Source organism: Capra hircus, chromosome 26, assembly GCF_001704415.2.
Source record: "Capra hircus breed San Clemente chromosome 26, ASM170441v1, whole genome shotgun sequence".
Lineage (NCBI taxonomy): Eukaryota > Metazoa > Chordata > Mammalia > Artiodactyla > Bovidae > Capra > Capra hircus.
In genome coordinates this window covers 30,729,713-30,753,368 of record NC_030833.1, presented here as the reverse complement: position 1 = coordinate 30,753,368, position 23,656 = coordinate 30,729,713, and the positions used below count along the sequence as shown (strand labels likewise).

Sequence of the window (23,656 nt, the reverse complement as noted above, 5' to 3'; positions counted from 1 at the left end):
GGGATATAGCACTGAGCCAGTGTTCCCTTAGGATTCCTTTTCAGGCCCTCGGAAGTCATCAAGCAATCTGGCATTCCCCCAAGAGTTCAGCTACTCATATTAAATGAACGCCCTCTTAAGGACATGTCTAAGGGCTCACCCTTGTACTTTACCTTGAGAGCAAATGTTGCCGCTGCCACAAATGACCTGTGGGTCCAGTAACCTGGCTGGTCTCTAATTCATCACCCTGCAAGTGCTCCCTCCCAGAGCCCAGACACCCTCCCAGAGCCGTACCCCTGATTTTGGAGTTTCCACAGAACTATGCCCACTGGTACAGCAATTCTTGCCTGAGCGTATTTTAGACAGAGGTTTCCTTTCTTTCTATAATCCATTTGCTTTCCATTTTTCAGAAAATTACTCAGTTTCTGGTCTTCCAATAATACTCTTTCTTCTTGGATTTTTTTTTCATTCACTTTTTTTTTTTTTCATTCACTTTTAGAGATCTAAAGGAAAGTGAAGTTGTTCAGTCGTGTCTGACTCATGAGACCCCATGGACTGCAGCCCTCCAGACTCCTGCATCCTCGGGATTCTCCGGGCAAGAATACTGCAGTGAGTAGCCATTTCTTTTTCCAGGGAATACCCAGCTTTTATTTATTAGGATCCTGCAACTCCTAGATCCATAGAGGACTTTTTATTACTGACTTTCTTTTTTTTTTTTTTTTTTTAATTTTATTTATTTGGCTGCTCTGGGTCTTAGTTGTAGCATGTGGGATCTAGCTCCCTGACCAGGGATCAAACCTGGGCCCCCTGCACTGGGAGCTCAGAGTCTTAGCCACTGGACCACCAGGGAAGTCCCTATTACTGACTTTCTTAAGGAGATATAGGTTTAGAGCTTTCCAGCACGTATGCCAAAGGGCATGCAGTCATGCTCTCCCTGGGCCCTAGACCAGTTGCTGTTGTCTCACTCTTCTCCTACTTTATAAATTATTTCTTCTGGCAGTCTGGTGAATACAACTGGAGAATACACCAGCATTCTGGTGAATTCAACTAAGTCCGTGCGCCACAGCTACTAAGCCTGTGCTGAGAACCCAGGAGCCACAACTGAAGCCCATATGCTCTAGAGCCTGCACTCTGAGAAGTCCCTGTACCACAACGAGAGAGCAGCCCATGCCCGCCAAAACTAGAGAAAAGGCCACGCAGCAACAAAGATGCAGCCACAGAAACAAACAAAAAGCAAATTATTCCTTAGCTGTCCATCAAAAATGGTAACATATCCCTAAAAACTTGGGTAGGCTGTTATTTGGACTTGAGGGTATCAAGAAACAAGTATATACTATCTTCTAATCACTTACCTCTAAGTTGCTGGAGTTCCATGTTCAAACTCTCAATGTTATTCTCATAGAACTCAAGATGCTGAAGGGTCTCTGCCCTCAGTGACTCCTCTTGCTTCTCCTCCAGCAGTAAGTTGAGCTCTTCCTGAGCTCTGCGGCACATATCCAGGTCCTGTTCCATCTCCTGGATCTTCACCAGGACCAAGGGACACTGGGAAGTCTGGTCCAAAGTCTTGTCGACATTCTCCGGGCCCTCCTTTTCTAGGCTCTCCCGGCCAGGACGGTTACAGGTTAAGAGCTTGGGGGGTACTGCGTTTGTTCTCTGCTGGGCTGAGGGAGGCAGGGGAGCTGGGCGAGAGGGTCTCACTGCCAGGGGTGGGTCCAGTCTCAGGTTCTGGTCTCCCGGCACATGGGGAGGAGTGGATGCTGGAGTACAGGGACGGGGTGGTGGGGGCCTTAGAGCTTTTCTCCTTTCAGGCAACTCCTGCTGAGTCACTAGCTTCGAGGAACCTCGGAAAATATCCTTTTCGGAGTTAAAGTCCATGATTGAAAAGTGGCGCAAAATTTTATCGGGTTCTGGGAAGGGCCCTGACAAGCTCTTCTCAAACTCTATCAGTTGTTGCGTCAACTTTGAATCCAGGTCCGTGCTGCCTTCTCCTTGGGACCGTGCCATAGGTTCCAGGGCAGGTGCCTTGTCTTGCAGACCAGGCTTCATCTCTGGTCTGTCTGGGGCGGAGCAAAAGCTGGAAGCACTTTCTTTGGGTGTGCAGTGCTTTTTCACACATCTTGCCAGGCCGTGGAGCTGAGAGCTCAACTGGCTGGGTCTGACTGCCCTGGAGGCAGTGAGGGAAGAGGCGCTGTGAAGAGGTGGCCCTGGCTTCTGCAGGGTTTTCGGCTGGGAGTATGAAGTTCTTCTGGGAGGTAGGCTGGAGTAGTCTCGAGTCCTTGCTTCTGGAGGAAGAAAGTCAGAATACTGGTCTGGGCTTGGGTGGCTTCCTCCTCTCATAGAATAATACTGGTTTCTCTGCAGTTCAGGATGAAAAGGTACTGGAGGTTGGGACGCAACACCATTGACGACCTCTGAAGGATCCTTCGTGGAAGAGCATTTGACAAAAACCTCCTCATGCCCCGCACTTGGGCTTCTCGGGGGCCCTCCTGAGGGGTCCGCGTCCCAGTAAGACTGTTCGTTTTCTTCACACTCAGAAGTCAGGTGCTCCGGAGTAGAAACGGATGATGTTTCAGAAATAACACAGTTGGACTTCTCTGCTTCATACTCAGGAAATTCATGTCTGTTTCCTTCTGCTTCTAAGGAGTTCTCTGAACAATCCAAAGGTGTGTCAGGAATGTTGGTGAGGTCGCTCTCCTGTGACAGATCCACGGTTTCCTCCACCCTTGTTTGAGGACATAACTTTACAAACCGGTAAGGAAAGATGCCCGTCCTGCCCTTCAGTGACCCTTCAAGCCAGCCATCTTCCAGCGTGCCCAGGATTCGGATTTTATCACCTACTTCAAAATCCAGCTCATTTGGCTCCAGGGCCTGGAATCTGTAGAGGGCAATTCCATAGGTGCCCGGCTGCTCACTGTCCTCTTCTGGCTCCTTCTCTTCTCCTGTACCGGTATCTACTTCACCGTTACTAATGCAGTCATCACAGTTTCCAGAACTGGCCGATTCGTCCACAGTCCTCAGGGGCCCCAAAAGCTCCACAAAACCTTCTGGGAAAATGCCTCTTCGACCCTCTAGTTCCCCTTCAAACCAGCCTGGCTCAGGAATTCCAATAATGGTAATTACATCCCCTTCTCTGAAGTCCAGCTCCTCATCCAGCTGGGCAGAAAGCCCCATCAGTGCCCGGGCTTGTCCCATGGAATATTCAGGAATCTGGAGAAGAGCACTCTGTGAGTGCCACTGCCGACTCTGTGAGGAAAGGCAGAGCTCCCTAACACACGAGGATGGGAAGAAGCCCCGGGCACCCCAGCAGTTTCGGCCCTGCAGCCAGCCACCAGTGAGAGTGCCATCAAGAATCACTAGGTCACCTAAAGAAAGAAAAGAGAAGCAGAGATAATGACTTCCATTATCACCCCAGGAAGACAGTGGTATAAGTAATAGTACAATTCATCATCTTAAACACCTACCAAATTCAAGGGAATGTAAACCTAGAGTTTTCAGGGCATAAACACTTTTTGACAATTTAGTGATAATAGAGTGAATGTTCCTGTAAACCTGTGGTTTCCAAAATGTGGTCCTCAAAACCCTGGGGGTGGATCCCTAAGAATCTTTCAGAGGGTCTATGAGGTTAAAACTATTTTTTTTTTTCACTTAATCCAAAACAATGTAATGTGGCAAACTGAATACTGATTCAAATAAAAGAATCTAGATTTCTTCTATTTTTAAATTAAAATTTTAAAACACTGTTGAGTGTATTGCATAGCTTGCAGGATCTTAGTTCCTCGACCAGGGATTGAACTTGCACCCTCAGCAGCGTAAGCACAGAGTCCTACCTATTGGACCACCAGAAAATTCCCTAGATTTCTTCTACTAAACCAAATATTAAAGACATCTGCGAAAAATGTAAATAAGTGTTACTATTCCCAATAAGCTTTTTTTGTTTAGGAAACTAGTTATTTTTCATAAAATGTTATTCATGTTATTAATGTTAATATGCATTTAAAAAAATAAATTGATAATTTAAAAAAATTCTCAGCTTTAATAGCTAATGTAAGTATTAATAGACTCACAAACGCAAGTACTCTTCAGGTTCTCAAAAATTCCAAGAATGTAAATGAATCCTAGGATCAAAAAGGTTGCGAAATGCTACTATCAACAAGTTTGTACCACCGGATTTATTTATAAATGATGGAGAACATATTCATTTCCACTAGAAGCCTTTGAATAGATTGATCTAATTTTTCACACTAAGTTGTATTCAATATAAAAAATCAGCAAAGAAAGAAATCTTCAAAGTCCCTCCTGAACAATCCTTATCCTGAAAATACATCATAATGAAATCTTAAAAGAGTGTTCAAGTAATCAGGACTTTGTTTTTGAATATAATCACTAATTTCAATATTGTTGTTTCAAGCTATCGTCACAAAATACACACTAAACAGTTAGCATCTGTCTTGCTGCTGAAGAAGATGAGTGTAAAAGATGGGGCACAGCTCTTGTTTCTGAAAAAAATGAAACTAAAATTCAACCTATTATGATTCACCCCAGTGAACAAATTCCTCTATAGATTTGCAGCAAACTTTTAATTTTCTAATTATGAACTATTCATTTTGTAGATTATCAATTTTAATTTTTTTTTTAACTTTCTTAACATCTAAGCCAATTTCCCTTTCATGAGTACGGGTGATTAAGGAATGCAACTGGCCCAAGTAATAAGACCAAGAGAGCCAAGCACCTGGCAAAATCATGAGGCCTTTTATAGTCAAGCATACTTGAATGCTGGATTATTGTTTAGGGTATCAATTTATAAACTCTTTTTATAAAAATTAAGTCTATCTTCTTACGAAGTGAATTAGATGCAATACTGGCAGGTACCACGTCTCTTATTTCAAAAACCTGGTAAAATGCCTTTCACACAGGAGTCACTCAATGTCCTCGTTATTAGTGAAGATTCTTCAATTTCCCAATAAATATATCTTCCCTCCAAAACTAGCTCCATGCTGCCAACTTCCTTTTGTTCTATAATTTCTTCTCTCAAAACCTTTATTCCATTCATCACTTGCTCGTTGCTACCATCTAGTCCGACTCTCATCATCTTATTCTTTTAAAACTTTCCCCAGACACTGTCTCTTCCAATCTACCAAACTAAGACTATAAACGTTACCAATTTTATCATACTCTTCCCCTGTTCAAATGTTTACCATGGGACATGAAGGCTTCTTCCTATTAATCAAGGCTTCTTCTATAATAATCCTATTCTTACTACCTGAAATATATTAAAAGAAAATAAGCTTGCTCTGAATGTTCTCCAAAGAGGTTTAGTTACTAAGCTACCAAAAGACAGTGTTCGTGAAAGTCACTCAGTCATGTCTGACTCTTTGCGACCCCATGGACTATACAGTTCATGGAATTCTCCAGGCCAGAATACTGGAGCGAGTAACCTTTCCCTTCTCCAGGGGATCTTCCCAATCCAGGGATCAAACCCTGCATTGCCAGCAGCTTCTTTACCAGGTGAGCTACCAGGGAAGCCCAAGCTACCAAAAGGCTGTTCTTATGTTTTCACCTCAATGCAACCTGGCATTCACATCCAGATACAACCTCCCCCTGCCCCATCCCCAGCTATCCAATATTATCTCACCTCCGAGAACCTAATCCACACAAGGGGACTTTCACTGTCTCCTAAACAAGCCTCTCCATTCGAAACCTTAGCATATTTCTCTAATAAACTTTAGAGGTCTACACACATCTTGGTCATCTGTAGTCTACTAAAGAATTTATCACTTATATCAAGAATTTTGACACTTGTATATTTATAGACTATACAGCTCCTAATGTAAGATTTTTGCATTTAGTGGTAGGCCTTAAATCATTCTCACTGATTTCATACTGATTTGCTTAGATGTTCCTGAAAAATAGGGTCTTGGTCCTGTATTTCTATTTTCCCCTTAATTTCTGATTCAATATCCCATTGGTCAGAGCTTGGGGTCCTGAGAATTACAAGTGACTTTTCCCCATTCCAACTGGACCACAGGAGAAACTCACTGGAGACATGGTTACTGTTCAGATACAATAAGCCTTTTAGTGAACAAGAATAAAAGTGTGCCATAACTCCCACTCTACTGGCTTTGAAATGAACTCGCTTTTTTAAAGCTGCAGAATCCGAATATTTTCTTGTAATGCCAGATCTCTATGAAATCCTTACAGTAGGATTTGTTTCCCTATTTTCTGTTGAGTGACTGTTTTGATAGGCTTTATTATCTGCAGGCTTAATGCAGAATTATCTGCTTTCTGTTGATTATTTCTATATAATGAAGGTGAATTTTTTTTTAAGTCACAATTTAGTCCCTGAAAAGCACTTCAGAGATAATTTTGTTGAATACTTTTATTTTATATAGCCCTGTTATTGAGTTTTTTGCATTCTGATTCTTTAGGATGGAGGCTACTTGGTGGTCATTTCTAGACTTCAAAAACAACAATATGAGGAACTCCTGGAATACAGTGACCAGATTTTAAGAATAGAAAAATAGGAAGTGGGGTGACTCTCAGGGTCAGCCTGAGGCTTTTATTTATGCACAATTAATCCCAGTCACCACAGTGCTTGTTTCTTCTGGTTAAATTTTTATTTTACATTTGAACAAGAAATGCATTAAGAATAGGATGATAAGAAAGTCCTAGAGTCTGGCTCTGCAGGTATTAGGTCCTCACTGAATCCTAGTGCCCAGGGACTCTGTGCTCTATGGAGATCGACCACACTCTTTACCGAGGCTTCCACAGGAGCCATATCAGAACCTTAATCCTGATATCTCACGCACATGACACCAGAAATTTAAGACACAAGTGCTTTAACTGATAATTATCATTTATCTAACTATAAATACATTTATCAATTTAATTTGTATTGGTCTTTTTTTGGGGTAGGAAGGTAGTCTAGAAGCATGGGGTTGTAAGCAAGGAAAAAGCATTCTGTATTGTATAAGGCAATTAAATATTTCATCGCTAAATTTTTTTCTCTCCTCTTTCACTGTCTTTTCTTTGCCATACTTTTTTTGTTGTCTCTCTCTTTTCCCCTCTCTGTATTTTTTAGGATAGCAATCGCATTGGTCTTTCTAAGAGACAAACTTGTTTCTGAATTTAATATAACTCCAACTATAGGGAACAGACCAAAACAAATGGGAAGCTTCAGGGAAAGGAGGAAGGGTGACACCTGCTGGAAGAACCACTGGTGGTTTTCATTCCAAATAGAATCTCCCTGGAAAATGCAGATACACACAAAACTTCACATAATTATCAAGAAATGAGGCCCCCTGAAGCACACTTATGAGCTCCAGGATGAGAACAATAAAATAGCTAATATTTACTGAGTGCTTACCCTGTGCCAGGTGCTTTAATGTATAACCTCCTTTAGTCCTCACGACTACCCTGAGGTAGGTACTATCATTTGTAGATAAGGACACTGAGGCCGAGAGAACTTAAGTAATTAAACCAAAGTCAATAGCTACTGAGTTGTGAAGCTGGATTTCAATCTAGGGACATCAGAATTCTTACCCCTAAACTATACTGCTGGCGATCTTCCCAACCCAGGTCTCCCGTATTAGAGGCAGACGCTTTAACCTCTGAGCCACCAGGGAAGCCCAACTATATATATTAATTACACATATATATAAATAATATAATTTAGTTATAGTAGATATACTTTTTCTCTTATTTCAGTGATACTTCTGAAAGGTAAGTAAATAACAACTGAAGGCAGCATGATAAAACAAAACGGGTCTCAAACATTATTCCACATGCTCTTAAAGGTTTCCAAATCCCTCTTGACATACATTAAATCACAGAAGAGGAGACGCTTCCCTGCTACACTGAAGGATCAAAGGAAAGGTAAAGAAACAACAAGGAACAGGATTAATAGTACTAGAGATAAAGTCCTAGGGATAAAGGGATGTATACACTCATGAGCGGAGACACGGATCTTCATAAACCATATGTAGTATAAAACAATAGGAAATCAAAGGAATTAAAGTCACTTCTGTGTCTCACGCTAAGCTTCCCTCAAAATTAAAAACTGTATACATATACCTAGCTTCCTCATCTTCAAAGGCTATACGTCCTCATCAGAAGACTTACAGAACTAAAAGATGTGAAAAGCATTGAAGGAAACGGAGCTGAATAGTCAGCATGTTAACTGGCAGACAGCAAAGTATCACAGAAGAGAACAAGCTAAAACCACTAACAATTAATAATATATCTCCTTCCCTTTGCATCTCCTGCTCAGCATTCTTTCCTTCTGAGCTCTGCTTATGTTTTTAAGGGGCTTCTTAGGTGGTGCTAGTTGTAAAGAACCCACTTCCCAGTGCAGGAGACTTAAGAAACTCAGGTTTGATCCCTGTGCGGGGAAGATTCCCTGGAGAAGGGCATGGCAACCCACTCCAGTATTCTTGCCTGGAGAATCCCATGGACAGAGGAGCTCCTCAGGCTTAACTTGTTAAAATCTACTTAAGATAAGATCTACAGGCTCCAGGATCCAGCCTGACCCTGAGTCAGTCTTCGGAGAGGTGACTTGTGGCTGAAAGGTCCACACCAATTTCTTTGGTGGCCCTGGGATTCCTGAGGTGGATTTTAACTTGAAAGCAAGTTCACAACACATTAGTCCAGTCTTCTCAAGGGAAGCATTCAGCAGAAAGTCTCTCTGTTTAGTACCTAACACAACTTTGTGCTTAGTCTCTTGGTCATGTCCAACTCTTTGAGACCCCATGGTCTGTAGCCCACCAGGCTCCTCTGTCCATGGGATTTTCCAGGCAAGAATGCTGGAGTGGGTTGCCATTTCCTTCTCCAGGGGATCATCCTGACCCAGGGATCAAAAACCCACATATTCTATGTCTCATGCACTGCTTGTGGATTCTTTACTAACTAAGCCATTGGGAAAGACTAATTCCAGAAGCCACATTCTCAAATTCCTTAAATGTTGTCGACATACTGTACATTCCCATATAGTATACTGTTATACACAGAATAATAGATAACAAAGTCGTATCAATGTTGTTAGCCACTGGGCTCTGGCCCTTTCTCCACACCTTCTGATTGGTCTGACTGACGTGAACTCAACCCTCCAGTGGAAGAACTGTGAGTTATGAACAGATAAGGTTCCCTGCTATAACATCTTCCTCTATTTCTGTCTTCGCAACACTGATTAGCAAAAATGTATTCAGAACAGAGGTAGGGCTCGGTATAAAGTGAAGACAAGAAACTCTGACAATTGATTTTGAGGATTAAGGTCAAAGTCCACTCTTGCTTTCTTCTCACTGAATAAAGGTTAGGGAGTTTGCTTGGTCTCTCTCCCCACCTCGGTGTGCACTCTCTCTCATATATGTACATAGTTTAAGAAATTAAGCCCATTCCAGGACTTCCCTGGTGGTCCAGTGGTGAAGAGACTGTTTCCATTGCAGGGGGCATGGGTTTGATCCCTGGTAGGAACTAAGATCCCACATGCCCTGAGGTATGGCCCAAAAAAGAAAAGAAAAGGAAACTAAGTCTATCCATTTAGTGCCATACTCAGAAGAGTAAGTAACAATATTAATATATCCAATAAATCATACAATTCTAATGACTGCTGTGAGTCACAAAACTGCACTGATCATAAGCTTCAGTTCGTGGAACACTACTGGTTTCTGTGCTTATGCAGAAATGTATGTACATACGTATGTGTGCTGAAATGGTTTAGTCACTCTTTAGACATTCAGGCTTCCCTGGTGGCTCAGAGGTTAAAGCGTCTGCGCCTGGTGGCTCAGAGGTTAAAGCGTCTGCCTGCAATGTGGGAGACCTGGGTTCAATCCCTGGGTCAGAAAGATCCCCTGGAGAAGGTAATGGCAACCCACTCCAGTATTCTTGCCTGGAGAATCCCATGGACAGAGGAGCCTGGTGGGCTACAGTCCACAGGGTCGCAAAGAGTCGGACACGACTGAGCGACTTCACTTTCACTTTCTTTCAAGTCTATCAGAGTACATGAAGCAAGAAATACTTGAAATATCACTGAGACATGACTATGACTATCTGTTTAAAACCACTTCCTTTTAAACTTGTTCTAATGAGAACGTTAATAACATTACCTAATAGTTGGGTAGCAATGGGAATGTTCTGCATCTCTGCCTTAATTTGCATACCACAATTCCTGCTCTATTATTGTACATTAATAAATAAGTCTTAGTACCTAAGACTTGACTACACAAGATATAGAGAATGAAATGAGACTCTATTTGTGAGAAAAAAATACTGTAGAAATTATAAAACGCTACTCAAAGATAAGGATTTATTATTGTCAGCTCTATCTTGGTATTATTGAAGACTCTCTAGAGGTTAATAACTTATAAAAATTCAAAAAAGATCTAGTTGTCAAACTGGACTGACCCCACCAGTATTATTTTAAACAGACTACTCTTAGGTGATCAACTTACCTCGATGGAGAGGAAGACTGTTCAGTTCTAGGGATGTAAACTCACAGATACAGACATACAGTCTCTCGCCCTCTTTTAGACTGGGAATGGTAACAACTTCTACAAAACTGCTGGGGAACTGTCCTGAAAATAAAAGCAAACATTTCCAGTATTAAAATTCCTTTTTTCTATTTGTGTACCAAGACAAAAACCTTTTTTTGAGCTCATTTACAGACCCCAAATTAAAAACTCACTGAGTACTCATAGCTGGAAAATCTACTGTAGAAAATGTGCAATGCACAAAATTAGGTGCCTGCAGAACACAGAGAGTGCAATTCAGTCCAATAAGCATTTAATGGCCGTCACTCTATCAAAGGCACACTGCAGAGGGGAAAAAGAGTAAGATGGTCTTGGCCCTGAAAGACCTTGAAATCTAGTTCAGACATAAAATCTAATTCAGACATAAGCAATAATTCAGTCTGAAATCCAGTGTCAACTCATAGGTATACAAATTGCTATGGAAGTTCAGAGAAGGCAGAAACTGGGTCAGGAAGAAGATGAAAAATTTTATGAAAAAAAAACTACAGTTGAGTCTGAAAGATGGGCAGGGTTTTAATAGGTAACAGTAGACAGACAAGCCTGTCAGTTGGAAAGCATGAGAAAGTTTAGCTGATTCCACCTTCTATATATCTCTTGCATCTGTCCACTATCTCAAGACTCATCGTCTTGGTCCAAGCCACGGCTATTTCTCACCTCGATTACTACAACAACTTCCCATCGCACCTCCCTGCTTTTGGCTTTGCCCTTTCCTATCATTCTTCAATTTGAAGCAGAGAGCTTTGTAAAATACAAGTCTGACTGTGCCTGAAGCACGTCTACAGCAGCCTATTTCCATAACCCCTTTCCATAGCATGCGCTGTCCTCCACGATCTAATCTCTGTTCATCTCCCCAGGCCATCTCCCCCATCTCAACCATTCACACTTCATGCCAGACTGAACTTTTCTCAGTTCCTCCATGCTCGTTTCCTCTTGTTCCAGGGCCCCTGAATAAGCAATCCTCTCTGCCTTTCCTCTTTGACTTCTGACACACCATATTTATCCTAGCTGAGGTATCACATCTACTGGGAAATAATCTATTATCCCCCAAATATGGGTTAAGTATCAACAGAGTCTGTTCTGAGGACTGTTAAGATATACTCCAAGCCAGACATACATAAATATATGCAAGTTAAGCCTGGATTTAACACAGATGCATATCGTGGGAGAAGAACTTCTAGTCTCCTTCTGAATTCATGAAAGAAATTGGTGCTAATATATGTTTTCAAGAATAGAAAAAAGGAAACCAGGCACATGCAAAGTGGGAGGTAAGTGCATCTAGGGTACAGGGCAACTTTAATAAATTAGGTCACCCGGGGATTTAAGAGGGCAGCTGGTACCTAACCATGTCAGCCTTTTAAAGGAGCCTGCAAGGAGAGATGCACTGATAATAGACGTTCCCTCCATGCTGGTAGAAACCACAGCAAACACATACAGAAAACACAAAAGGATCTGAAATTTATTTACTGGGCTTGCCATTAAACCTTAATTTTTAATACAGAAAGAAGGGAGTGCCTGTGGCCTATTTTGAATGTGAAGAATCATAAGCCTCTTACCTGTCACATCCTCTTTCTTTCCTAGAAGCCAAAATTCATCCACCACTGCCAATACCTCAATAATATCTCCCACAAAGAGTGGCAGTTCTTCTGACACGCTAGGGCAGAAGTCAAAGATGGCTCGAACCACTGAGCCAGCCTCCATCTTTTAAACCTGGAACGAAAGGTTAAAGAAATGGGAAAGTAGATTTATTTAAGACACTGCAGTACAGACCTAAATCTTGCGAATTATCGTTAAAATACAAAGGTACTTATAATGAAGTCAAAGTAAATAAGAAGTTTTAAAAAATCAGAATGCTACCTCACTTATTTCTTTAAGAAACAATAATTTCCTCATACATTTTCATTTGATTCTCAAAGTCATTCTGGAATCGGAAAAAAAAAAAATGACCTATAGCTATGAGTAACAGAAAACATGCAATGTGGAACTGCAGACTTTCCAATATGCCTGAGGAAGGCAATATGGAAATTAACATTTTTAAAGTACAAGGCAAGAGGGTACTTTTAAAATATGGTATTTAAAAGGTAGGGAATTGAAATATGGCATTTCATCTATTCCTCATAACTATATCTTTTTTGGCTTATTTCTTCTCTTTGTATTTCCATATATATTTTATTTTTTCAAGTTTTATTTATATAATTGACGTACACCTCTGCATAAGTTTTTGTTTCCCTGGTGGTTTAGACGGTAAAGAGTCTGCCTGACTGCAATACAGGAGACCTGGATTCAATCTCTGGCTTTGGAAGATCCCCTGGAGAAGGCAATGGCAACCCACTCCAGTAATTCCATGGACAAAGAGAAGCCTAGTGGGCTCTAGTTCATGGGGTTGCATAGAGTTGGACACGACTAAGCAACTAACAGAGTATATTCTGCATAAGTTTAATCATGAAGTGATTATTGCAATAAGTTTAGTGAACATCCATCATTTCATTTAGATACAAAATTAAAGAAATGTATTTAAATATTACATTTTAAACATGTATTTTCCTTCTGATGAGGGCTCTTAGGATGTACACCCCTAATAACTTTCATACATAACATACGCAGTATTAATTATACTGATCATGTTGTACGTTACATCCCTAGTACTTTTTTATCTTACAGTGAAGTGACAGAAAGTTGCTCAGTTGTGTCTGACTTTTTGTGACCCCATGAACTGTAGCCTGCCAGGCTCCTCTGTCCACGGGATTCTCCAGGCAAGAGTACTGGAGTGGATTGCCATGCTCTCCTCCCAGGGGATCGTCTCAACCCAAGGACTGAACCTGAGTCTTCTCGGGGAGTTTATACGTTTTGACTGCCTTCATCCAATTCCCCCAGCCACCTCTGCCCTATCTATGGTGACCACAAAATCTGATTTCTTTTGTTTCTGTTTGTTTGTATCTGAAGTCTAGTTGACCTATAACACCATGTCAGTTCCTGTTACACAACTTGGTGATTCAATAGTTCTACACATTTCAAAGTGATCACCATGATAAATCTAGTCATGATATGTCATCATACTAAGACAGGAGTTATCAACTGTATTCCCAACACTATACATTTCATACTTGTGAATCATTTATTGTACAACTGGAAGTTACTTCTTAAACTCTCTCATCTATTTCCTTCCTCCTCCCGCCCACCTCCCCTCTGGCAACTGTTTGTTCTTTGTGTCTATGACTTTGTTTCTATTTTACATTTGTTCATTTGTTTTTTAGATTTCACATATAAGTGAAATCATACAGCATTTGTCTTTCTCTGACATTTCATTTAGCATATTGCCCTCTAGATCCATTCACATTATCAAAAATGGCAAGATTCAATTCTTTGTTATGAATTAGTAATATTTCATTACATATATACACACACACACAAAGATATATAATATAACCACATCTTCTTCATCCATTTACCTACTAACGGGCACTAAGTTTGCTTCCGAAGTTTACAGCTTTTGTAAATAATGCTGCAATGAACACAGGGGCTCATCTCTCTTTCTGAATTACCTTTTGTCAGATAAATATCCAGGGCTGGAATTGCTGGATCACACGGTAGCCCTGTTTTCAATTTTTTGAGGAACTTCCATACTGTTTTCCATAGTGGGTGTACCAGTTTATATTCCCACCAACAGTGCATAAGGGTTCCCTTTTCTCCAGATTACATCCTTGCCAACACATGTTATTTGGTCTCTTTAACAGCCAGTATGGTACGTGTGAAGTGACAACTCACTGCAGTTTTAATTTGTATTCCCTGATGACCAGTGGTGTTGAGCATCTCTTCATGTGCCTGTTGCCCATCTGTACACCTTCTTCGGAAAAATGTCTAGATCATCTGTTTATTCTTTTAATTGGGGTGTTTATTTGATACTGAGTTGGTTATATCATTTGCAAATTATCTTCTCCCATTCAGCAGGCGATGTTTTTCTTTTGTTGATAATTTCCTTTGCTGTACAAAAGCTTTTTAGTTTTGTGTGGTCTCTCTCCACAACTACCTTAAACATGGGGGTACTGAGGCTCAGAAAGTTATAAAACTTAATTTGTTCAAGATCACAGAGTTTATAGCAGCAGGGCCAGGATTTGGACTGAGGGCATTCTGGTGCCTACTTACTTCTATCTAAAAAAAAAAGGTAATTTGACCTGAATAACAGCCACAGTAGCACAGATTTAAAATGCATTGAAAAATAAAAATCCATTTAAAAAAAAAAAAAAAACAAGAAAAGACTACGTAGATGGCACCTCCAGACAAGACTGAGTACACTATACCACATCAACAGTGTGTTTTCTGTTCAAAGAAGCCTACAGTCCAAACTAGGAAACTATCTGCTATGGCATCTGTGCTGTTATAAGACAACGTGTCTGTTATTCTCTGTCAAGGGAACCTATGTGCATGCTCACCTGGTGGCTCAGATGGTAAAGAATCTGCCTGCAGTGCAGGAGACCTGGGTTCCATCCCTGGCTCGGGAAGATCCCCTGGAGAAGGGAATGACTACCCACTCCAGTATTCTTGCCTGGAGAATCCCATGGACAGAGGAGCCTGGCAGGCTATAGTCCATCGGGTCAGACAGTCAGACACGACTGAGCAACTAACACTTCACTTCAAGCAACAGAAAGGGAGGCAATAAAAAGGAGGGCATATATATACTGGAAACCCTCAGGATTACTTTACTCTTCTCCCAGGTCTTTTACAAGAAGCAACAGAAGATCTCCAGAGTGTCCAGGCCCCAAGCCTACTGTTTTTTATTTGCATCAAGTATTCATTTGGTGCTGGTAGAGATGAGGATTCTTTCATCTCACATATAACTATGCTAAGTCACTTCAGTGTGATTCTTTTCAACCCCATGGACTGCAGCCTGCCAGGCTCCCCTGTTCATGGAATTCTCCAAGCAATATTGGAGTGGGTTGCCATGCCCTCCTCCAGGGGATCTTCCCAACCCAGGGATTGAACCTACATCTCTTATGTCTCCGACATGGGCAGGCAAGTTCTTTACCACTAGCACCACCTGAGAAGCTGCTACATATAACTATAACCAACATCAAAAAGCACCGAGTGCCTAATTACAAAAAAGAATAGTTATAGCTTCACTAAGTTTACAGTCTAAGAATGGTGTGGACAAACATTTAGGCACATAATAAATTGTTTAGTCTATTAATGCAAAGTACCTATAAGTTTCTAATGACTCATGCAATACAAATGTTACGTATTTCACTTGAACTACTGAATAAAAAGAGCTTATCCTTGTGTTACAGAAACTTTTTTCCTATAAGGAGATGACTTGGGTGTACAACGGAGAAAAGAAGTAGCTAGTAACATTCCCCACATCCTCTCCCACCACATATTTTCTTTAAATATTAAAACATATACAAATCTTCCCTGGTGCCTCAGATGGTAAAGGATCTGCCTGCAATGTAGGAGACCCAGGTTCGATCCCTGGGTTGGGAAGATCCCCTGGAGTAGGAAATGGCAACCCATTCCAGTATTCATGCCTGGGAAACCCCATGGCTACAGTTCATGGGGTTGCAAAGACTCAGACACAACTGAGTGACTAACACAATTAAAAATCACACACTGAGGAGGCAGCATAATGTGAATGCAAGTTACTGGGCTCCTGGTGTCTTAGAGAGATCAACGTTCGAATCCCAGCTCCACTATATATTAGCTTTTTCACCTTGGATATATTACTTGGGCTTCAGCTTCTTTTTTAAAAAAATGGAGATAATCATACTTTCATAATAACCATCAAGAGGGTGACGATAATGATAAAAGTAATTATACTAATGCCTAATAAGGTGACAAACAGATTTAAGGGATTAGATCTGGTAGACAGAGTACCTGAAGAGCTATGGATAGAGGTTCATAACACTGTCAAAAATATGGTTTTTCCAGTAGTCATGTACGGATGTGACAGTGGGACCAGAAAGAAGGCTGAGCACCGAAGAATTGATGCTTTTGAACTGTGGTGCTGGGGAAGACTCTTGAGAGTCCCTTGGACTGCAAGGAGATCAAACTAGTCATTACTAAATGAAATCAACGCTATTTATCCTTTGGAAGGACTGAAGTTGACACTCCAATACTTTGGCCACCTGATGAGAAGAGCTGACTCATGGCAAAGAACCTGATGCTGGGAAAGACTGAGGGCAGGGGGAAAAGGGGATGACAGAGGCTGAGATGACTGGATTGCATCACTGACTCAATGGACATGAGTTTGAGCAAACTCCAGGAGATAGTGGAGGACAGAGAAGGCTGGTGTGCTGTAGTCCATGGGGTCCCAAAGAGTCAGACACGACTTAGCAACTGGATAACAACAATGCCTAATATTTAATTAGCACTTCTATACATAGCACTATGACTTCCCTCCTTGCGTCTTCACAACAGCCCTGCTGTATATAGTTGGTTCCCATTCTGCAAGCTCAGAGAGGTGACGTAATCTGTCCAGGGTCACATAGTAAGTCAGACATAGAACAGGAATGCAGATCTGCCTGTCTTCAAACCCATAACCAGTATGCTAATAGTGTGAAAGCACCTAGGACAGGGGGAACACAGTAGGTGCTCAATAAGTGTTAGCAGTTATTATTAAACATCATTTCCATAATCACCTACAAGATTAAATCTGTCCATGATATAGCATCATCAGAGAATGTGATATTTCAAGTATACAAATTTGTGATGAAATTTCAAGTATACAATTTACTATTTCAACATGTCAAACATGGTTAACTTTGACCATGTTTAAAACCTAGGCACATAACATACATCCTTGCCATCAACAGAAAAGACACTGAACACTAACTTAATAATAAGCTCGTTATTAAGACCGTTTCTTACTGTACTCTTCTGTGACACACAGTACCAGTGCTATGCAAGTTTTAGGTTTTTCTCTTTTAATGTCAGCCTTTGCTCTGCCATCAGTTTATCTCCTCTGTCAACTTTTCTACCTCTCTCTAGATCATTGTTTATAATCTGCTGGGAGTGGCAGGGAACCACACACACACCACCAAAATTATTACAAGTTTCTAGATAAATAAAAAGTAAACACACTCCAAGTACGAGGCTCACAAGCCCTTCTGCAGTGGTAAAGTACGTCTGGTAGTGCTAGAGTCCTTCAACAGTTATTTTTTATGTGCTCTGAGGCCCCTTTCTTAGTTTCTGGCTGTCTTCCAGATAGCTGAAGTTGCCAGATGTCAGATTTCCACATAAGGGTGGTGTCAAAAATATTTCTTTCCCCTAAAACAAACAATATTTTGCAAAATTCTTAACCATCTATATATTATTAAAACAACTCAAGGTTGAGCCAAGGTAGATTTTATTTTCCTTTTCCTACTACTATCTTTTCTCAAATTTCATCTATCAGACTAAATATATACCTCATTATCTAAAATATCAAGGAGAGAATTAGCATAAGCCCCAGAGGGTGACTTAGAGAGCTACCCTGTTCCATGGAGGAGTGACCTTTGTGAGCTGAAAGGGTTAAAGCTTCTCCTCGAGAACCTTCCTGCTCTACCAGAAAATGACTCAGAAGCAGAGGAGGGTCTGGCTCAATAAATACTTTTACTGACTGACCTCCTACCCTATTGGAAGGAGTGCGTAATCACTAAGGAATACACACCCTGGAAGAGTGCTGCAGTCAGAGCCTGGCTAAACTACAGGATTCGTGGGTGAGACCAGAAAGGAGGTCTTTATGTCCTCTGTTTTATGTGGAATAGCGTGAATTTCATCTGTCTTCTCTGTACACACTATGAAAAGCAACAATTACTGTTTCTGTCTGGGCCATTTTAGAAGCCAGGACTGGGATTCCCTGATGATCCAGTAGTTAGGACTAGGCACTTTCACTGTCATGGCCTGGGTTTAATCCCTGGTTGGGGAACTAAGATCCTGCTTGCCGTGTAGTATGGCCAAAAAATATTTTGAAACTTAATCATAACTAGTTTACACATAAACTGTTTCACCAACTTCAGATGGATGCAAAAAAGAACCATTAATACATTGGAAATCAGAATGCAGATGGGCCTGAGAGAAGGCAGAGGAAATAAATGCCTGGATGGCATAATGTCTGGGACATCAGAAAGTTTGCTATGACAGCGTTTCTTCTCTTGCTGGTGAATGCCTGTCTCTCCACCTTTGCAGAGTCACTCTGCATGTGAGATGCAAAGACCCTTCATTCTTCAAACCCTCATAGGATATAAAACTCTATGAGGGAGGAGATTTTTGTCTGTTTTGTTCACTGGTCTAGATGCTCAGTGAGTAATTTTTGGTGAGCAAATGATTTCCTGAACTTCAGGAAAACACAAGGAACTGTTCATATCAAAATCTCTACTTCCTGAAAATCTCTACTTATCTGAAACTAAATTAACCATCTCTTCTCCACAAATAGTTTTACCTTCCAGCTTGAGTAACAGCGTTATATAAGTCTTTCAGATCAAACATCAGAATCTGATACTTCTTCATCCTCTATAATCCAGACAGTACACTGACCGCAATAGCAACCATTTAAGAATTTACCACATGCCAGACACTGAGCTAGGAGCTTGTACCATCACCACACTGCAAGGTGGAGACCAAGGTGCTTGACTCGAGTCAGGGTCCCTGGCTTCAAATCCCAATGGCACCACTACACAACATACTGAGCTCTCTGACGCAAAGCTAAACCAGAACCAGAACTCAAATCTACTTGACTCCAATGCCCATGTACTTTTTAATAATGTAAATTTATTAATTCTCTTACATCTCACTGGTTCTTCCTTCAAAATCACTAAATTTCCATTTTCCTCTCTTTAGTTCTCCAACATTTTATTATGAAAATTTTCAAACAGCCAAGCTGAAAGAAGCTGACACCCACCATGCAGAGTCTACCATTAACATGTTACTGCGGGCACTTTGTCACATATCATCAAGCTCCCCATTTTTCAATCCTTGTTATGTTTTGATGTATTTCAAATATTTATTTTTCATTTTATCTTTGATGTATTTCAAAATATATTACAGATATTTTCCCCAATACTTCAGCATATATCTTAACTAGAGTTTATTATTTGTTTACAACGCATTTTCTTTTGGGGAAGTAACATTTTCCTCTCTTTTTAGCTAAAGATACAATTTTTCTCCTCACTAATCTGTCAGTGAACCTGGTTAATCTTTTAAACGGTCAATTTTTACACATTACACAGTTGCTTAAGAATTTACAAGATTTTCTTACTCTCTATAATGCATTCACATATTCAACAAATTTTAGTCAAGCCAAATGGAGTCAATCAAATTCCCATGCAGGCTGAAAATCTGGCTCTGCTGGGCAGGCTAATCAGTTGATGACTCTTTAACCCAATATTCTATAAAAATTTATTCTCTAATTCTGTTGGTGACTAACAGGAACATTTAAACGCTCCTCTATTGTCCTAAGCAACTCAACTCCTATCCCAAAGTATCTACCCTAAACAGGACAAAATAAGATCCTGTAGATAACCCAACCACTATCTAATAAGGAAACAGGCTTCTTTCCATGAGGAGGAGATCAATAGAGCAGACAATTGATTCATAAATCATTTTCTTTTTTTTTTTTTTTTTGGTGGAGGGAGCCTGGCAGGCTATAGTCCATAGGGGAGTAAAAAAAGGAAATGGCAACCCACTGCAGTATTCTTGGCCTGAAGAAATCCATGGACCGAGCAGCCTAGGGTTGTCAAGAGTCGCACACAACTGAGTGACTTTCACTACACTTTCAATGGACTAAAGACCTTGGCAGCAATCTCTCTATCTAGTTTCACTTCTCTGATGTACCAAGGAACAGTCAAGATGTTGTGAGATGACCTGTAGTTCCTGCACCCAAGAAACTTGGCTTAGTCCCCATCATTTCCCCAAAACATGCTGAGGACACTATCCATATTGTCCCCAAATACAAGAGCTCTATGGTCACTATAAACCTGGGGAAGGCTATAAGCCATATTGCTCTCTTGGAGGGACATTTTACTATATTAAAGATTGAGTCAATCCAGCCAAGAACTGCTTTTTAATTCAACTTCTCTGGCACAGCACACTTTTTTTCAGGTCAAACTTGATATATTTTTTTAACTGCTTCTCATTCCACTTATTCATAAATAGTCCTTGTGCAATCCTAACCAATCAAAAAGCTCTCTGCTCCCATAAAGCACTTTCTGTCCAAAACTCATTCCTTTGTTTACACGCTGTTTCTTTTATCCATGGTAGGCTCCACTCTTTCCACACATTTAAACTGCCTCTAGATGATGTCCTTCTCTCTTGCTCAAGCCCACATCCACTGCTTCAGCTCCCTTGCTCTTTTATCACCTTGCAGTTCTGTGAGAGATCAGGCTGGACGTGTGAAAGTTGCAGCCATGAGAGTGAAGATATTCAGTATTAACAAAAACACATCCAGAAATAAAAATAACACTTAAAAAAGTATATCATGCAACCTGTATGGCCATCAAAAGAACAGGTAGACAGAATGCAGCATACACGTACAATAGAGTACTATTAGAAAGGAAGGGCATTCTGACACATACCACAGTGGATGAACCTTGAGCATACTATGCTAAGTCACAAAAAGACGAATACTGTGTGATTTCACTTATATGATGAATCAACAGTAGTAAAGCTCAGAAAGGTGGTTACCGGGGGATGAGGGGAAGGAAAATGGTACAGAGTTTCAGTCTGTGACCATGGAAAGGTTCTGAAGATAGGTGATGATGACGGTGGCACAATAAAATGAATGAATTTAACGCCACAGAACTGTACACTTAAAATGGCAAAATGGTAAATTCTATGTTTTACATACACACACATATATATATTTATCATAACAAAGATTTTTAAAAACCTATGTCATAAGATGTGAGAGAATGTAGAAGAAGGCCTAGTAAACTTCAATAATTCCTGACAAACAACATATCTACAAGTCTGGACATACTTCATTAAAAGAAAATCTCCTGAGATGACAACTTTTCCCCTGAAGGAAAAGTGAAAGTCGCTCAGTCATGTCCGACTCTTTGCGACCCAATGGACTATACAGTCCATGGAATTCTCCAGGCCAGAATACTGGAGGGGGTAGCCATTCCCTTCTCTAGGGGATCGTCCTAACCCAGGGATAGAACCCTGGTGTCCCACATTGCGGGCAGATTCTTTACCAGCTAAGCCACGAAGGAAGCCCAGGAACACTGGAGTGGGTAGCCTATCCCTTCTACAGTGGATCTTCGTGACTCAGGAATCGAATCAGGGTCTCCTGCATTGCAGGCAGATTCTTAGATATTGATATCAAACCTGGGACAGACTGAGAACACTGAACATTAAAGTCAGGGTTGGGGGTCTTCTATTTCCCTTTCTAGGTCTGTCTGTCCTCCCCTCCTCCACCTTGCTCTATCTATGCTCCATGAAGCTGACCCACAAGAACTGAATCAAGGTGTTCCCTTGCCTCTGGCTTCCAGTTTGGTTCAGCCAATGGTCATCACCAGCAGGAGACTGAAGGCAGAGGGATGGTGAGGTTGGGTGTTTATTCCCATGCATCTTTTCCAGCTGCGCTGGGAGTCAGCTTGGCTCTGTCATTCTACCAAAGGCCACAGCTAATGTAAGGAAGCTGAAAAAGAAAAAGAGTCAGGCAATGAGCCAGTTTCCTGCCCCTTGAGGCATGGGTGGCTCACTGGCTATCTCTAGGGTACAGTACAATTCTCCAGAATCTTCCCTACATCTGCCTGTTCCAGGTGGGACCTCCTCAAATTACCCGATTTGAGTATGCCTTCTACATTCTGCTGAGCCCCTGACAGATACATGCCCAAAAGGATTCTTCTGAGTTTATGAGAACTATGCATGAAAAAATGGAGAGAGAAAATACAGGAAACCATATAAAGTTAGTTTCCTAAATCTACCATCCTAAATCTAGGTGAGAGATAAAAGAGAGATAAATTTTGAAGGCTTAAAATATATTTAGAAAAAGACTAATGCCTGGGTTCCTGTGCACCCACCCTTCAAAAAAAAAAAAAATCTCACTGTTGGTGCATGGGCCCAGACTCCAAACTGCTTTGAAATTCTGAGCAATCTATTTCACAATCCATTGTGTCCTAGGGAAGTAGGACACAACGTGTGAGAACTTTGAAAAGGTACTCTATTCTTTCAAACAGCACTGACGATACCTGGCATGCTCTTCCTAACACTGCCCAGAGTGGAGTAGAAGTCTAAATTCTGAACTTTCCGAATCAAATTTCTGAAGGGATTTCCTGAACTGGAAGACAGTTTCTCTTCCTTTCCTGTTTGCTCCTAAAGTGGGTGTGCTGCAGGAGCCCAGGTTCATCTGTGCTGACCTGAGAAGAGCTGGGAGAGGGTTCCCTTTGGAGGGACTCTCCAGCATAGGTTCCTGAGCATCTGGAAATTTCCTTATGTCCTGAAACTGAACTCTTCATAAAACGTCAGTTTTGGAGAATGGGAATCTATTTTAAAAATTTCAAATCCAAGTAATGAAAAGTAATCTTTAACCTCAAAAGCAACTGCACAGTTCTCTTATTCTTGGCAATATAGGACTGATAAGAACAGGCTCTTTCCTCTGGGCGAAAGGGTAAGAGGTGTCAGAATATGATGTTTAAATCTGTTTCAGGAAGTAAATGAGAGAAGCTAGGAAAACATCACTTCCTCCTCTGCTTTATGTCACCAGAGCTCGTTTTGGACAGAAGGTCAGCAGTCACTGCCAGGTGATTACTCAAATAACCAGCAATAGATGAAGGGGAAAAGTAGAACCCATCTTGAGCGTGGTGGCCCCCATGAGGCTGAGCAGCATGGCCTGGGCCAGCTGTCCTCAATCAAGTATCTTTCTCCAGCCCGCTGTGCTCTCCTGATGACAGCAGCACCGATTCACAACAAGCACTTTGCGAAACATGTTATGTAATGTTGGACTGTAAGAAAAAATGAAAAGCCTGCTCTGACGCAGGAGGGATGGTCAGAGGAATGAGGGTAGAAAAGGAAAGGAATCTGCTATCATAAACTGTCTTCAGTTCAGTTCAGTCGCTCAGTCGTGTCCGACTCTTTGCAACCCCATGAATCACGACACACCAGGCCTCCCTATCCATCACCAGCTCCTGGAGTTCACTCAGACTCACGTCCATTGAGTCAGTGATGCCATCCAGCCATCTCATCCTCTG

The 23,656-nt window shown here is 41.1% G+C and overlaps 1 protein-coding gene across 1 annotated transcript in view; it reads right to left on the bottom strand.

The window, feature by feature from the left end:
- The window catches only part of DNMBP (dynamin binding protein), a 114,041-nt gene that overhangs the window by 68,945 nt on the left and 21,440 nt on the right, over window positions 1-23,656 (bottom strand). The window contains exons 2-4 of the mRNA XM_018041450.1: window positions 12,053-12,206; window positions 10,422-10,544; window positions 1,332-3,341 (exon numbers count right to left, since the gene is read on the bottom strand). Of these exons, the coding sequence (XP_017896939.1) occupies window positions 1,332-3,341; window positions 10,422-10,544; window positions 12,053-12,197 (2,278 nt within the window). The 5' untranslated portion in view covers window positions 12,198-12,206. The remainder of the gene's footprint in view (window positions 1-1,331; window positions 3,342-10,421; window positions 10,545-12,052; window positions 12,207-23,656) is intronic.